The sequence below is a fragment of the Saccopteryx bilineata genome, chromosome 11 (genome assembly GCF_036850765.1).
Source record: "Saccopteryx bilineata isolate mSacBil1 chromosome 11, mSacBil1_pri_phased_curated, whole genome shotgun sequence".
NCBI classification, from domain to species: Eukaryota; Metazoa; Chordata; class Mammalia; order Chiroptera; family Emballonuridae; genus Saccopteryx; species Saccopteryx bilineata.
Genome location: NC_089500.1, coordinates 36,027,840 through 36,042,861, shown reverse-complemented (window position 1 = coordinate 36,042,861; position 15,022 = coordinate 36,027,840). Strand labels below are relative to the sequence as shown.

The following is a 15,022-nucleotide window of genomic DNA, read 5'->3' as shown; positions in this document are numbered from 1 at the left end:
CTTCTCTTTGAAGACTTAAACCAAGAGTTAGCTACTCTGAAATCTTTCCTGAACTTTAGAACTTCTTCCTCTTCATAGAACTGTCCCTTAGTGCTCCAACTAAACATATGGGGTTGTTCATATGTATATCCTATACAAAATTCTAATTGCAATGGAAAAATTGAGTTTGTTTTTAAATTTTTGAAAGTAGATTGGTGAAGGAAGGAAAAGACTTTTTTTTTCTTTTTCTTTTTTTAATGGTAAGAAATATAAGAGAATATAGTGAGAATCTTGGCAGGAAACAGATAGTATTCTTAAATTAGGTAGTTAGAGGAAAATTTGGTAAAGGGACTCTCTTCAAAGAGTAGGGTACCAGGTATACTATGTGTGGTGATAGGAAATCACAAAGAATAGTGATATACTCTGGGTCTACTGGAAATGGAAGGGGAGGAAGTAGGTACAGAACTTGGAGAAAGAAAACTCTGTGGAGAGGGCAGTTGGAGAGGGATGCAGTCAGTTAAGGCATTTTTTTTCTCAAAAGGAGTCTGAGAAACAAGTATCTCCTAACTTTTCTCTTGTTACATATGGCTATACTTTAAAGACCTTCAGTGTAGACTATCATATACCTTATTGTAATTTTTTTTTTCAAGTGAGAGAAGGGGAGACAAGTGACAGATTCCCACATGCAGCCTGGCCGGGACGCACGTGGCAACCCCAACTTGAGGCCGATACTTGAGAACTGAGCTATTTTTTGTGCCTGAGGCTGATGTGCTCTGACCAACTGAGCCATCCTAAGCACCTGGGGCCACACTAGAACCAATCAAGCCACTGGCTGCGGGACGGGAAGAGGGAGAGAAGCGAAAGAGGAAGAGAAGGGGGAGAGGTAGGGGCAGAGAAGTGGATAGTTGCTTCTCCTGTGTGCCCTGACCAGGAATCGAATCTGGGATGTCCATAAGCTGGGCCAACGCTCTATTCACTGAGCCAACTGACCAGGGCATTATTGCAACTTTTTTAAAGCTTTTCTTTCAGGGGCTTTTCTGTGATATTCTGGCTTAATCTAGGTGTGATGGTCAAATGGACAAGGTATACATGCAGGCAGTTCTCCCTGGATATTATTTCTAGCAGATAGACTTTTGATAAATTTGATTTTGGAGAATTTAAAGTTTCTGCTCTTTGTCAAGCATTGCTGATTAAGAGTAGGTCCATATGGTGTAATTAATAGTTGAGTAGGTTTTGGTGGCATCTTACGAAGCATCATTACTTTAATAAGGACCTCTCTAACAAATTAAAAGAACCACCTCAGAGTATAACCTGTGTTTTCTTAGAATATAGTTTGTAGTGTTCTCTCATAAGTACAAATGGGTGATTTAAACTCTGAACTCTAACAACAAATCAATGTTTCCCTCTCCCCTGACTGCCCCCCCCACCTTTTCCCTCTTCCTCCACCTTCTCTCCCCCCCTTTTCTCTCCCCCCTACCTTCTCTCTATCCCCCTTTATCTCTTGCTAAAATCAATAAATACAGTGAAAAAAAAAGAAACCTGAACTTTATGGTTATGATAATTCTTAAAGTGCTATTTATGTGTAGCTATCTCAGCAGTCAATATTTCAGAAAATATCCATAGACCAATTCATTATTCAACATGTATTTATTGTACTTTCTGATTACTGGGCACACTCTACATGATATTGAATATGCAGGGATGGATTATAATCCCCTTTTCCGTACTTATAAGTAGTATAACTTTCAGTTGAGTGATTCAAAATGAACTAGCACCAATTTCAATCAGATCACTCAGAGTAGAACTATTACTATAAACTAATGTTGGAGGATGTTTAACAAAATTATTGCATTTGCACAGGTAGTTTCTCATGGTAATTATATAGCAGTGTTATTTGTTTTACTAAGGCCATTTCTAGTTCATAACAATAAGATTCTGCTTTTAATATATGAGACTATATTTTTACGGTTTTCTTTAGCCACTAGAAGTGAGGAGGAGGAGCAGAAAAGAAAGATGCATGTAATTATTAAGATAAACTAAAACACATTTCTATTTTATCTTCCTTGGAAATTACTTGGTTTGTTTTCAGGCTTTTCCTACTAATCTTGACTCTTTGTAAATATTAACAACTGGGTATCAGTAAACTCATACAGTTTAGTTCAAAAACACCTCTTCACAAAGACTGAAAGAATGAAAGTTGCAAGCCGTCTTATATTCCTAATAGCTTTTTCTTCAAGATGTTAAACATTTTTTTTTTCTTTGCATTTTTCCGAAGCTGGAAACAGGGAGAGACAGCCAGACAGACTCCCGCACATGCCCGACCGGGACCCACCCGGCACGCCCACCAGGGGCGACGCTCTGCCCACCAGGGGGCGATGCTCTGCCATGACCAGAGCCACTCCAGCGCCTGGGGCAGAGGCCAAGGAGCCATCCCCAGCGCCCGGGCCATCCCCGCTCCAATGGAGCCCCGGCTGCAGGAGGGGAAGAGAGAGACAGAGAGGAAGGGGGGGGTGGAGAAGCAAATGGGCGCCTCCCCCGTGTGCCCCGGCCGGGAATCGAACCCGGGTCAAGATGTTAAACATTTTAAGTAGCTAAATAACTATTAAGGAATCTGGTGTGTGACACACACACAAACACACACACACACACACACACACACACACACACACACATATATATATATATATTTTTTTCCTTTTAGAGAGACAGACAGGAAGGGAGAGAGATGAGAAGCATCAACTCATAGTTCTGGCACCTTAGTTGTTCATCGATTGCTTTCTCATGTGCCTTGACCCAGCTGTGCCACATGGCTCCAGCTGAGCCAGTGACCCCTTGCTCAAGCCAGATGAGCCAAGGCTCAAGCCAGCGACCCCAGGTTTGGAACCTGGGTCTTTAGTGTCCCAGGCCAACACTCTATCCACTGTGCCACTGCCTGGTCATGCTCTTTATATATTTTATAGAATAATCCTTTATTACATGTGTTGTAAATATTTTTTTTTACTCAAAATTGAAAATACTTTTTGCTGTTTTGTAAAACATATAAATATAGAACTTGACCTTTTTCTTCATATTCTAAAAAGACTAGAAATGAGATACAGTGATACCTTGAGATACGAGTTTAATTCGTTCTGTTACCGAGCTCGTAAGTCAGTCAACTCATATATCAAACAAATTTCTCCCACTTAAGGCCCTGGCCGGTTGGCTCAGTGGTAGAGTGTCGGCCTGGCATGCGGAAGTCCCGGGTTCGATTCCCGGCCAGGGCACACAGGAGAAGCGCCCATCTGCTTTTCCACTCTCCCCCTCTCCTTCCTCTCTGTCTTTCTCTTCCACTCCTGCAGCCAAGGAAGGCTCCATTGGAGCAAAGTTTGCCTGGGCGCTGAGGATGGCTCTGTGGCCTTGCCTCAGGTGCTAGAATGGCTCTGATTGTAGCAGAGCGATGCCCCAGATGGGCGTAGCATTGCCCCCTGGTGGGCATGCCGGGTGGATCCCTGTCGGGCACATGCGGGAGTCTGACTGCCTCCCTGTTTCCAATTTCAGAAAAATACCAAAAAAAAAAAAAAAAAAAAAAAATTCTCCCACTTAAAATAACTGAAATAGGTTTAATCCGTTCCAGCCCTGTGAAATATCCCCAAACCATCCTAAATTGTGAAAAAAGACATGTTTTTAATTAAGAAACACATATATATACTTTACCAATGCATAACAAAATATGTGAACTAAAAGAAAAAAGTGTTATTTAGTACTGTATTCTTACCTTGGAGACAGACGAGTGCGGCTAGTGGAGGTGAATGGCGGAGGAGGGAGGGAGGGAGGAAGGGATGCAGGCACTGTAGACACGTAAACTAAAACTGCACTTTCTTAACACTAAATGTAAACTGAAACTGCATTTTTTTTCTTTAAACAAAACTAAAACTGCACTTTCTTTACTTAAAATGAAACCACAAAAATTTAATTGTAAAAAAATGCACTTTCTTAACTTAACCTAAGCTTAACATTACTTACTTTTCCTTTAATCATCACCTGTTTTTGCCTTTTTTGGCTCCACTTTTGGCACTTTCACTTGCAGGACTTTTGAATAAAAATCTGTTTATTCAATAGAGGTTTGTTTTTGCTTGACTTTTAAAATGTTATGGAAATGTGACAAGTATCATTAAAAAGTGCTGAAGCACGACCATTTGAAACTTTTTCTGGGTGTTTCTTTTCAATGAAACTTGAAAGCTTCTCCCACATTGCCAGCATGTCTTTAATTTCACTTGTAGAAATTACTTCCTCTGACTCTACCTCCTCCTCACTACTAATCTCTGGCAGAAGCTCTGTGTGTTGCATCATCTGTAGCTCCTGAAACTCCTCAGTTGAGAGTTCCTCCTCATGTTCCTTGACGAGCTCGTTTACATCACCCACATCTACCTCCAGACCCATCGACTTTCCGGGGGACACAATCTCCTCCAACGCTTCTACCTCGGTCTCGGTCTCTGGTTTGAATCCTTTGAAGTCCCTGTCTGCATCAGGCTAATAACTTTTTCCATGCCAAGTTCAAGGTTCTTGTAACCTCTTGCTATGCCAAGTCAATAATGTGTAAACATATCATGATGTTGTAGTGATCTTTCCAAAACTCTAGAAGGGTTAGATTTGTATTCTCAGTCACCTCAAAGCAGTGGCAGACTAAGTGCTTTGTGGAAAGCTTTTAAAGTTGGAAATGACCTGCTGATCCATAAGTTGCAAGATTGAAGTCGTGTTGGGTGGGAGGTAGAGGACTTTCACAAATTTGAACTCATCAAGAATGTCATCTTCAATACCAGATGGATGGGCTGGAGTATTTTCAAGGATTAGTAATGCTTTCATCAGGAGTTTATTTTCTTGAAGATATTTCTTCACTGTAGGACCAAAGACGAGATTTACCCATTCAGTAAAGAACTGTCGTGTAACCCATGCCCTAGCATTGGCGCGCCACATAGCCTGCAGTTTTTCTTTAAGAATCTTGTAAGTCTTAAAGGCTTGATGATTTTTGGAATAATACACTAGCAGTGGCTTTACTTTACAGTCACTGCTAGCATTTGCACACAATGCAAGAGTCAGATGGTCCTTCATGGGTTTATGGCCTGGCAGCTTCTCCTCTGCGGTGATGAAAGTCCTCCAGGGCATTTTTTTACAAGACAATCCTGCTTCGTCACAGTTGAACAGTTGTTGGGGGATGTAGCCTTCTTTTGCAATAAGCGCAGTAAAACGTGTGATGTACTCCTCAGCTGCCTTAACGTCAGCACTTGCAGCTTCACCATGCCTCACCACTGAGTGGATGCCAGATGTCTTCTTGAAATTTTCAAACCAATTGTGACTTGCCTTAAACATATCTTCTGCTGCCTCTTTTGAGGTTGATGGTTCTTTCTTCTTCAAGTCACTGTAAATAATACATGCCTTTTCACATATTACAGTCTCTGTCACTGTGTCTCCTGCTAGCTCTTTCTCTTTCATCCACACCAGCAGAAGCTTCTCCATTTCTTTATGGATATTTGTCCTTAATTGGGACAGAATTGTAGTTCCTTTCGCTGGATTTGCGCTTTTGATAGCATCCTTTTGTTTAAGGATGATACAAATTGTAGATGTATTGTGATTGTACAGTCTTGCCAGTTCAGTCACTCATACACCACGCTCATGTTTTTCTATTATTTCTTGCTTTATACTTCTATTGATACCATTCTCTTCTTCTCACCACTGTCCTTTACACTCACTTTCTTCGGCCCCATGATAGCACACGAAAAGAGTTAGCAAAAAATGCAAAAATGATGCAAGAATGAGTACAGCACACAAGATTCAATTTGATTCTGCGGGTAACACGTGAGAAAGAATGAGATGCTGGTGTTGTGCTACTGATACTGGACCCGTGCACCAACGCGCCAAGTAGGGGCAGCTTCCCGAATCACGACTTGTATCTCAGAATTTCGCTCGGATCTCGAACAAAAATATGGACCGAATCACAGCTTATATCTTAAAAAAATTTGTATGTTGGTCTGCTCGTATCTCAAGGTACCACTGTACTTTAGTATTTTGGAAACTTTGCTTTGGGGAATATCACCGTTTATTTGATCATGAAGTGACATAGTCATACATAGTTTTATTCTTTTTTAAAATGTAGTAAGGACCCTTAATATGAGCTATCTACCCTTTTAACAGATTTTTAAGTGTACAGTATGGTATTATCCTTAGCACAATGTTGTACAGATCTCTAGAACCTATTTTGCATAACTGAAGTTTTATTACTGAAGTTTTATGCCTGTTGATTACCAATTCATTTCCCTTTCCCGTTCCCCTATCCCCTGTCAACTATCATTCTATTCTTTGCTTCTAAAGAGTTTGACTATTTTAGATACCTCATATAAGTGGAATCATGGCAGTATTTGTCTTGTGACTGGCTTTTACTTAGTATAATGTCCCCAAGGTTTATTCATGCTGTCACTTTGTTGTTGTTGTTGCTATATAGAAAAAATCTTGTTTTTCATGCTGTCACATTTGCAGGGTTTCTTTTTCTTTTAAGGCTGAATAATAATATTCCATTATATTTTCTTTATCCTTTCACAAGGTTGTTTCTAAATCTTGGCTATTGTGAATAGTGCTGCAATTCTTTAGGGTCCTGATTTCAGTCCTTTTGGATAAATGCCCAGAAGTGGGACTGCTAGATATATTGTTGTTCTGTTTTTATTTTTTGAAGAACCTCACTAGTATTTTCTGTAGCAGCTACACTATTTTTGCATTTCTACCAACAGTGTACAAAGGTTCCAATTTCTTCACATGCTCACAAACACCGTCTTTAAAAAAAAAAAATAGCTATCATAACAGGTGTGAGGTGTGATACCTTACTATGGTTTTGATTTACATTTCCCTGATGATTAGTGATGTTGAGCATCTTTTCATGTGCCTGTTGCCTATTTGTTTATCATCTTTGGAGAAGTCTCTATTCAAGTTTTTAGTCCTTTTGCAATTAGGTTATTAGTTTCTTTGCTATTGAGTTGTAGGAGTTCCCTATGTATTTCGGATATTGACCCTTTATTGGAAACATTGCTTGTAATATTTTCTCCTATTCCATATTTTGCCCTTCCACTTGTTTCCTTTGCTGTGTATAATAAGCCTTTATTTTGAGGCTGTCTCACATACCTATTTTTAATTGATAAAATAGTGTCAGTAGTAGATTCTTTTGTTGAACCCATTCATGCATTTCTGGAGTAAATGAGTAGCTATCAGTAATAGCCCAGACATGATATGGGAAAATTAGGAAAGACTCGAATGACTCTGTCTGGATAGTTCAGTTGGTTAGAGCATCCTCCCAATAGGCCAAGCTTGTGCGTTCGATCCCTGGTCAGGGCACAGACAAGAATCAACCAATGAATGCATAAATAAATTGGAACAACAAAGTGATGTTTTTCTCTCTTCCTCTCTCTCAAATCAATTTTTTTAAAAAGGAAGGACTAGAATGGTATGAGAGTAATAGTGGGAAATAGAGAATTGTAATAGGAAATGAAAGAGACATTGTTTTAAAAGGGCATTAATTTTGATTTTAAAGTGCTTTAAAACAAATTTATGATTGCATACCTCATCAGTGAAAAAATTTGAGCATGTATGCCTATAATATTTGATTATATAAAAACTATACATGTATTTATACCATACTGATACATCATGAATGTTTAAGGTAATTCTGAAAAATTCTATATTCTCTATACTTTAGTAGCTGCATAAATTAATTTTGAAGGACATGAATAAGGACACAATAGGAGTCTTATCAGAATTTATTTAAAAGTAATTAATGCCATGCATGTATTTTGTTCAGAAAGATTTGAGGTTCAGGCTTTTCAAACAAATTTGGATCAGTCATCTTTATTAGCAGTACAAATAAATGAATCTATAATGTGCTGTATTAATTTGAGGTAATAACTTTACACACTGTGCTTCTTAAAGTAATAGGAGTGAAACATCCACATCTGATAACATAGAAACTTACCAAGAGAATACAAGGTAAGCTTCTGAAAATCTTGCTACTTTAGTAACTATTACTTTATAATAGGTTTTTAAGTTAAAAATGTTTTAATTCAGTTAAATCACCAGCCGTAATGCTAGGGCTTACTAATGTAGAAATAAATGATGTAATTACTGCTTTTACAGATCACTCTAAATTAGAAGAGTTTTTAGCTATCCTCTTTCACTGTGGTTAGGTTTCTTTCATGCATAATTTAGGTACAGTTGTCAATATTGAACTGTCCCTTGCCAAAATTCAGAGGTATTAAAAACCAGCGATGCATGATCTTCAAAATGTTTTGAAATAATTATTCTGATGATCAGTGCTTTTTTGTTTTTCACTTTTTCTTAGGAATTTTGTATGTTAGGTTCTCAGAAACTGGGATACTTAAAAATACCAATGGAAGTCTTTTCAAAATTAAGTTCTTAGATAGGGGGTTTTCAAACTGGTACACCACAGGATATTTAAAAATTTTAAGGTACAGCCTGACCAGGCAGTGGCACAGTGGATAGACTGTTGGCCTGTGATGCTAAGGACCTAGGTTTGAAACCCTGAGGTTGCTGGCTTGAGCAGGGAGTCACCAGCTGGAGCATGGGATCGCAGATGTGACCTCATGGTTGCTGGTTTGAGCCCAAGGTCACTGGCTTGAGCAGAGGGGTTGCTGGCTTGACTGGAGGCACTCCCCCCCCCCAAGGCAAATATGAAAAAGCAATCAGTGAACAACTAAGGTGCTGCAACTATGAGTTGATGCTTCTCATCTCTCTTCCTTCCTTCCTGTCTGTCTGTCTGTCTTAAAAAAGAAAAAAAGAATCTGTTGGCCCCACACAAATTACTTAACTAAGGTGTTTGGACGTAACTGCTTAATACAGGGACTATCTGGATTTGTTTTAGTCCTGACCTAGAGATACCATGAAAAAATACACTGAGACAGTAACAGTACTGTACATTGAGATTGGGAGCATCTATCATATGTAGATTATTTATTGAAAACACAACACAACATTTCCTTCCCAAATTAGAGAATCTTAAATAGTTTACTAAGTATAATTTTTTAATAAATTTACAGTAATTAGTTTAAAGACAGGAGAGCATTATTTCTGTGTTGTGATTTGTGATTTCAAATTAAGTATACTTCATTTAAAATTGTTTTCTAGTTCTTCTGGGCATCCCACCTTTAAGTGTCCCTTGTGTCAAGAATCAAATTTTACTAGACAGCGTTTACTGGATCACTGTAACAGTAATCACCTATTTCAGATAGTTCCTGTGGTAAGTACATATGTTTAAGACAGTCTTCTGCTTAAAGTATGCTCTTTCACTTATTTTACCTCATGTGTGCAACAGGTTTGATTTAAATTTGAAAAGGGCTTTATTGTAAGGTAGATTTTTGTCAACAAAAGATGAAAGATTGGAGCACAAATGTGATTTCAGTAACTTATAAAAGGGAGATACTTAGGCCCTGGCTGGTTGGCTCAGTGGTAGAGCGTTGGTCTGGTGTACAGGAGTCCCCGGTTCGATTCCTGGCCAGGGCACACAGGAGAAGCGCCCATCTGCTTTTCCACCCCTCCCCCTCTTCTTCCTCTCTGTCTCTCTCTTCTCCTCCCGCAGCCAAGGCTCCATTGGAGCAAAGTTGGCCTGGGCACTGGGGATGGCTCCATGGCCTCAGCCTCCGCCGCTAGAATGGCCCTCCCTGGTCGCAACGTCCCAGATGGTCAGAGCATCGCCCCCTGGTGGGCGTGCCTGGTGGATCCTGGTCGGGCGTATGCGGGAGTCTGTCTGACTGCCTCCTTGTTTCCAACTTCAGAAAAATACAAAAAAAAAAAAAAAAAAAGGGAAATACTGTGAAGGTTATGTAGGTGAATAGTATGGAGAAGAGTGAAATAACAGAAAGTGAACAGGGGCTCATCACCAAGGAAGGGCAAGATACAGCTCTATTGGGGCTTCTTAGTTTCATGGTCTGTACACATTCAGCTTGATCTGGTCAGATGAATCTGCTGTAGGTGAAAATTATAAGTAAGAATAAAGCCCTAGGTATTTTAAATTTATATCCTTGAAGAATCTAGTATATGAATTCATACAGCAAGGAAGGAAAGGAATCATACTTTCTTTTTGGTGCATATATCTCTTTTTTATACCATTTTGAGGGTGTTTAAGAAAGTGGTGAGACCTTTTTGATGAGTTAAGGAGATAGTGCAGAGTGCAGGATTCCAATATTGTGTTAACGATCCTACAGCTCCTCATTTGGAATATGACTCTCACAGGTAAGTAATTTCAATTGTGAATGAAAAAGTCGAAATTGAGCTAGAAATTCTTCCCTTTCAGCTGTTCATTGATATATAAATATTTTCTTCAGAAATAAGAATAGAAGGAAATCTTATAAATAAAATAAGGATTGTAGATATTTCTAAGCAGTTTTAGTGAATGAACTAGAAAAATACTGTGAGAGAAATTGCCTTTAACTATTGAGGATGTCCTTAAACGCTCTCATAGCCTAAGGAAGACATACCATCGACTTTGCTCGTTACTACAGGGTCAGTTACTGTTAAACAAATACAGTGCCAAAGATGTCTCTAGGAAAAACCTCATATTTAATAGATTTTATTTGTTTTATATTGCATCAGAAAATTTTTATTTGTTTCTCTGTTATGTTCAATATAGCATAGACTTTGGCTAGAGTCCAGTTAATTTTTTAAAATTTCATTTCAGTATGTCATCCATTCATTTTTTTAATATGTACTTCTTTTAAAAGCTGAGGGATACAATTTAAAGTTTACTATACTTTCATTTTACTTATATATGAAATAAAGCTTATAATAATTATCACAGTCACTGTATGGCTCAAATGAGATTATAATATTGGTTAATAATAACTACCATTACAGTTGATATTGTTAAAGACTAGATGTGGTGTTTTTTGAAACAGTTATGTAATTAGAGATTTAAGTAGTAGAATGTATAAGATCTCTCTTTTAATTCTGCTGTGTTAGATTATTTGGTCAATTATTTGTCTTGGAATTTGGCCCTTAGTAATGTTTTTCATGTAGGTGTTTTTGGTAATGTAAGCCTGTCTTTTAATATCTTCAATAATTATAACGTTTATTTTCATTTTCTTATTTTATTTAAAACACTGTTTCTCATAGACGTGTCCTATTTGTGTGTCTCTTCCTTGGGGAGATCCTAGCCAGATTACTAGAAATTTCGTTAGTCATCTAAATCAGAGACATCAGTTTGATTATGGAGAATTTGTGGTAAGTGAATTCTTCAAGATTAAGAAAATACTGTTTTAAGTATTCAAATTAAGTTAACTTTTTTAGTCTAGACTTGAGTTTTGAGGCAAGCTGTTGTATCATACTGTATATGTACTGAACAAGTTCTGTTTTGGCTTATGGAACTGGTAGAAAGTTCAATATATTGTCCAAGACCTGTACTAGAGAGATAATTAATAGAGGAAGAGCAAACCCTCAGGTTAACAAAATGATTTATATGAAACCTGTGTAAGGGAAAACTGTAATTGCAAGAGAAGTAAAATTGGTACAACAGATGAAGGAGGATATATTTTTTTATGTAGTGTAAGTTGCTTGTTAAACACATTAGAATAGATATACCTAGTGTATGAGGTACATTTTTAAAAATGAAGGAGCTTAATTATCAAGTAAAGCCAGGTTGAATGGTAGATTTTGGCCTTAGTTGACTGCTTTAACTGGGTGAGTGAGGAAAATTACATAGTGTAAAAATGGATCCCCACAGCAAAACAGAGGGTTAATTTCTGCCTCTCAAATGTGTCATGATAATTTTTTACAAAAATTAGATGTGGCTTTTGTTTTACCTATTGTGATACTGCATTTTATTCCTAGAATGAATTAAAACTTATTTAATTTAAAATTAATTCTGACAAAGAATAGCTGATACTTGTTTCCATGTTAGATAAGCACAGGCATGTGCAATTCTGACAATGTCATGAACAAAATTTACATTTTTCTCTGCCTTCCAATGCTGAAATTACAGCATTCTTGATAAATATTTATTTTTGTGAAATTTACATTTTTGACCATACTAGTTCAAAATAATTCTAATATGTAAAATTCAGGTTTACAATGATAATTTTGACATTTTTATGAATTATATTCTTACATTCTCGTTGTATAAAAAGTTATTGTGTCTGGAGAACTGCATTTGAAAAAATAAAAACATTTTTTACTGAACCACTTTCTAGTTGGCAGGTTTTACCTTGCCATAGAAAAATATGTAATTTTAATAATTTGAGATTGTCAAGTAGAAGCCTATTCTAAAGCAAATCTGCAGGATATAATAGCAAATAGAATTGTTTAGATCAAGGAGCAGTAGTATAACAAAGATTTAGTGAGCTTGAGATGGTGGTTCAGAAGCTGTTACTTAACTCTTTTGATTCAATAAATGTTTATTTTCTTTAAAATGAATTTACCTCAGACGTCATTGTTTTCTAGAGATCACACAAAATTTATGAATATGGTCAGCTTTAACTATACCTTGAATTAATGATTTATCATAAGATACTTTTAACTTTCAACTTTCATTCTCTGCTGATTCTCTGTTTATTATTTCATTGTTTATCAGTTATCCTAAATAATTATAATTAATCTTAACTTTGTATTAAATTTCATGTATTTAAATCTTATATTTTTAAAGGATATATGTTGTAATATAAATTATTTCAGCTATGTATAATGTGTGTCAAGATGTGTAATATATATTGGGCAAAGTATTGAATATTGACATGTTAATGTTATTATTTTTAGAATCTTCAGCTAGATGAGGAAACCCAATATCAAACTGCTGTTGAAGAATCTTTTCAAGTAAACATCTGAAGGACATCTGTGCATCTTTATACCTGCAAGTGCCATCTTTAAGGAGAAAACTACATGAGGTCACCATTTCAATCACTTGATGTGTATATTAACAAAAGTACAGAACTCCGTCCATTGTTTTAGTTGAAAAATAAAATTGGCCCATCTAAAATTTCTTTCTCTTGATAAGTTAAAAAATGAATGTTAAGACATTTTCTTTAAAAGCACTGAAAGGATTATATTTGATTAGTGGTGAAAAGGGAATCCTTGTTGTAATTTATATTTTTTATATTACATATTCTTGAATTTTTCCTTATTATATTGCTTTTGAAATTTGGTGCAGTTTCTCCCATTGATGTTACTGTACACAGGGAAAACACAGTAGCAAATGCTGAAAGATGTGCTTGATGTAAAACTGACAGATCTGAGCCCGTTATTAGAGTTGCAGAATAGAGACTTAAAGTGCTAAATGAAACAATCCAAAGGAAAAATTTTAAATACAGATTCTAGCTGAAGAATTCAACTATAAGAACATGGTATTTATATAACATTTAGTATTTTTGAAAACTAGTAAGATTACTTTAATAATTTTAACTGCTTAAAAAATAAAAGCTCAATGCAAAGATTTTTCTTTAATTTGTTATTAGAAGGAAGTATCAAGAGAAATTTTTCTTTTTTGATGAGCAGTTAGTAGTTTCAAATCCTATTTGTTTGGCTAACTAATTTATAAGACTAAAGTATATTAAGTTGAATTATAGGTCTTTGGCTTCAGAATGTTCAATAGCCAGTATTTCTGATTAGCTAAGAAGAAATTTTATTAGAAACTTTCTGTTGGTGATTCAGTTGTATGTTCTACATATATAAGTGAGAAGTCTGGCTTCATCTCAGTTGGGAAATTCAAGCAAAACTTAAGATGTGTTTGTATGATACACTCACATATGCATGCAGTTTATCAGGTTATATACAGAGTTTCTATTAAGATTTAAAAATAGATAAGCAATATGAGATTGGTGTTTATCTGATTTGATTAACATTTTGTATATTATTACACCTTAAAAATTGAGTTTACACACATACACAATTACCTGTTTATATGGTGCTCATGTGTTTTCAAAGATAATGTGTGACAATGAAGCAGGGAGACACACTTTACCAGCCACTCTGTTTCACTACTCTTTAGTCAAACTGGGTTTGTTCTTAGTATTCATTAATGAGAATGATAAAATAAGTTGTACTAGAAGGCCCAAATCACAGAATAAATGATAAAGAGTGGATTAGTTCACATTCCATACTAATATACATTGTTTATGTTTTCTTTAAAATAACAAAATGAACATAAAATCTCAGAAGTAGTTTGCTGCTAATATATACATATATTGTATAAAAAGGTATATTTTGGTTTTGTTAAAACCCTTGTTGAATTTTCTACAGTGAACATTTTTTTAACTTGGTTTAATAAAAATGTTAATTTTGGAAGTGAAGTTTTGTAAAAAACCTTTTTCAGTCAAACAGTAATGAGTTTATTTATGGGTAGTAATAACAGTCACCAAAAAGCCATACATCTTAATGAACTAATTGCCTTTGTTCTGTCATTCGCAAGAGTGATGTTTACTATGTGCTTGGAACATTCTCTCTGTGGTTACATGAATGTAATTGTAAGAATAGCTATTTAACTCTTTAAAAAGAGACTTTTGACCATGGGTTTTTCCAATTTAAAGCAATAACTTTAGTACTTTCTTTCAAAGTTTAATACTTCCCAGTCTGTCAGGTTAAACCATTTTGATGTGAGAAATTCTTCAAAAGAAAATTGTAGTAGAGGTCATCTTGATGAAATTGTGTTTTGAATTTTGTGGATTATTTCAATATCAGTAACAGTTTTATGTGTCTTTCATATAAGCTTTTTCATGAAGAAAATATTGCCTTTATTTGCTAATATCTGCATCTCCTCAGTATGGAAATATTTGTTTAAAATCTCCTCTTGTCAGTGGTCAGGAATAGGAATAGGCTTTACAGATTTACAGTTTAATTCATGAGGAAGTCCTGATTTTGAATATGCTTATTGCTGAGTCAGAATAAAGGAGGGAAACTGTATTGATACTTAAATTTCACAGTACCACTTAGGAAAGCAATTTTCCTCAACAAATTATAGTGTATGTTGTTAAACAGTCTTATTTGAGATGTATTACTTTATTTTTCAATTAAAAGTGGTTTTCTCCTA

The 15,022-nt window shown here is 36.0% G+C and overlaps 1 protein-coding gene across 5 annotated transcripts in view; it reads left to right on the top strand.

Moving 5' to 3' along the window:
* RNF138 (ring finger protein 138) overlaps nucleotides 1–15,022 on the top strand; it is a 27,373-nt gene extending 12,351 nt beyond the window's left edge. For 2 of the 5 annotated variants that reach the window (XM_066247383.1, XM_066247387.1), the window contains exons 5-8: nucleotides 7,927–7,983; nucleotides 9,139–9,250; nucleotides 11,122–11,229; nucleotides 12,757–15,022. In XM_066247383.1, coding sequence (XP_066103480.1) covers nucleotides 7,927–7,983; nucleotides 9,139–9,250; nucleotides 11,122–11,229; nucleotides 12,757–12,825 — 346 coding nt within the window. In that variant the 3' untranslated portion in view covers nucleotides 12,826–15,022. The remainder of the gene's footprint in view (nucleotides 1–7,926; nucleotides 7,984–9,138; nucleotides 9,251–11,121; nucleotides 11,230–12,756) is intronic. The other 3 variants (XM_066247384.1, XM_066247385.1, XM_066247386.1) reach the window with 3 other exon arrangements.